General features: G+C 51.3%; 1 protein-coding gene across 1 annotated transcript; it reads right to left on the bottom strand.

The window, feature by feature from the left end:
• Nucleotides 1-1450: 1450 nt before the first annotated feature.
• PHACADRAFT_70898 (uncharacterized protein) lies at nt 1451-1609 on the bottom strand (the record flags this gene model as incomplete). Its single annotated transcript, XM_007403139.1, has 1 exon — nt 1451-1609. A coding segment is annotated over one exon (159 nt), but the record flags the coding sequence as incomplete, so codon positions are not given.
• Between the last annotated feature and the right edge of the window lie 606 nt (nt 1610-2215).

The raw sequence follows: 2215 nt of genomic DNA, 5'->3' as shown, positions 1-2215 counted from the left end.
GTATGCATTTCGGGAAAGTAGTACAACGTTATTACACAGTAGCAATCCCCAAAGGCAGCCTTCGACGAGCACCGAATCCATTCAAATATTTCACGGAAAATCCACGCTATTTGTTCGGGGTCATCTCACTGGTACTGCCAGTATAACCAGCTGTAGGCTCGGGACGTCTAGCACTCCGAGATATCACTCACGGCATCGGTTAGCATTCTCGAGTAAGATGGATGGATTAGTGCTTGAGGGTCCGGTCCAGTCCGGTCTTTTTCAGCAACCAAGCAGGACCAGGACCCAGACCAGTCAAGGACCAGCATATATTTATGTAGGACTGGACCAAGACTGGGTCCTGGTCCTGCACAGTCCTCCTTGCGGTCCAGGACCAGTCATGACCGGTCTCGGACCAAATTTGGTCCATGACCAGTTGGGACCAGCTCAGACCGGTCCCCTCCTAGTAAATATCGTACAAATGAATGGGTTTTGACTTAGAGCAACATATACAAGTAGACTAACAGTATAATATGCTAAGTTCAGGACAAATCAGCCACGAGGCTGTACTACTCAGCTAACTCAGGAAGCTCTACAAGTTCACCCGCTAAGGCGGCATTCCAGCGTGCAGTAGACACCGCGCGACTCGCCTTCATGACAATATCATGAATTCCAAGCCAGCGGGTGGTAGGAATACCCTGCTTGGCTTCTCAAGGTACAGAGAAACGTCAAATCCTGTGAGTCAAAAATAAAACAACATGTGAGTGCGCATGAGTTTTGAGAATGCCAGAAGAGCGTACCAGATGCCTGTATTTCAGGCAGATACCGCGCATGGTTCTTAACCTCCAGCAAATGTTGAAAAATTGACACTCGAGTGTCGCGGCCCTGTTTGTCGAGCACGGCACTGAGCTGATGCTCAGGATCTAGTGGTGCAGCGATCAACAAGATGCTAAGCACGAAAACAATTGCTACATACCACTCATGCGTTGCCAGATTGTCTCGGCATACTGTAAAACATCGCGAAGATACTGTTGAGTGGAGTCGGATGCTGAGGGAGTGCTTGACATGGCTGGATGTCTGATGAGCTCGGAGGCAAGGTTGCCGTTGTGGTCTGTGTCATCAACAGATATATCTGGCGGGTATTTAAATACTCTATGAAATGTCTCACAAACGAACGAAAGGCGCAATATAAGACCAAAAGTGGGTAAACAACGTGCGCACAAAGCGTCGGTGAACATGAGCTCCATGAAATTGAACGAAATATTTAGTAGGAAAAACAAAACTTGCTCGCTCACGTGGCTGAGCTCTGACCGACGGAAGAGGGCTCCAAGGTGTCATCGTCATCGTCAGTATCACTGTATAAAATCTCCGCATTCTCAAGGGCCTTGAACTCTTCGAGCTCCGTCTCGAGCTCCACCTCCTCCATGTGGTCTGAGTTTACACGGGCGTAGTCAACAATGTTGTCGCGCCAGTGGAAGTTAAGCGCTTCGAGGGCCTCAAAGATGTCAGAACCAAGCGATGAGCGACGGTCGGTGTTCACCAGCTTCGCTCGGGAGAAGAGCCGTTCGCATGATACCGAGGACGCAGGTATCCCGAGAATGTCTAGAGCCATTCTAGCAAGCGTCGGATATATATGCTTGTGGGACTAGACATCCAGTGGTCAGCGTGAAGGTTCTAGAGCATAGCAACAGCCTGGGACGTACGTGCCACCACGCGATCGTGTCGGTGTCCTTTGTAGCATCAGGACAGGGATCTTCACGGTATCGCTTCAGTTCTGCACGCCAACCACCAGCCGCCGTGTTGAAACGCGCCCTACGAGAGCGGTCAAAGTCGTCCTCATCATCGTCAGTGGTAGCTGCAGAGCTTTGTGTAGCTGCTTTCTTGGCACCGTCAGCTGAGGTGGAAGTAGTGATGTGCGGGCCCGGCTTGGGCTCAAAGCCCGGGCTTGGGCTTGTGACGACGTCGAGCCGGGCCCTGAGCCCGAGCCGAGCCCGAGCCCGGCCCAAGCCTTGGGCTTAAGCCCGGGCTTGCTCACAATACAACGAGTGTTCCGGTGCTATCAAAAGGGAATGTATTTGGGTGTAGTAGATTAATACTGCATGTACTCACTAAATTATAACCTCCAGAAGATCTACACCTGCGGAACAAGTCGAGTTGCAGCGAAGTCTACGGGCGTGCGCCTACGGCAGGCACCAGATGGTGACACACAATCGTGCTCGGCGAGAGCCGTTATATC

Source organism: Phanerochaete carnosa (assembly GCF_000300595.1).
Source record: "Phanerochaete carnosa HHB-10118-sp unplaced genomic scaffold PHACAscaffold_791, whole genome shotgun sequence".
Classification (NCBI taxonomy): domain Eukaryota; kingdom Fungi; phylum Basidiomycota; class Agaricomycetes; order Polyporales; family Phanerochaetaceae; genus Phanerochaete; species Phanerochaete carnosa.
Note: the sequence above shows the minus strand (reverse complement) of the source record. Positions and strands in the feature narration are given on the sequence as shown.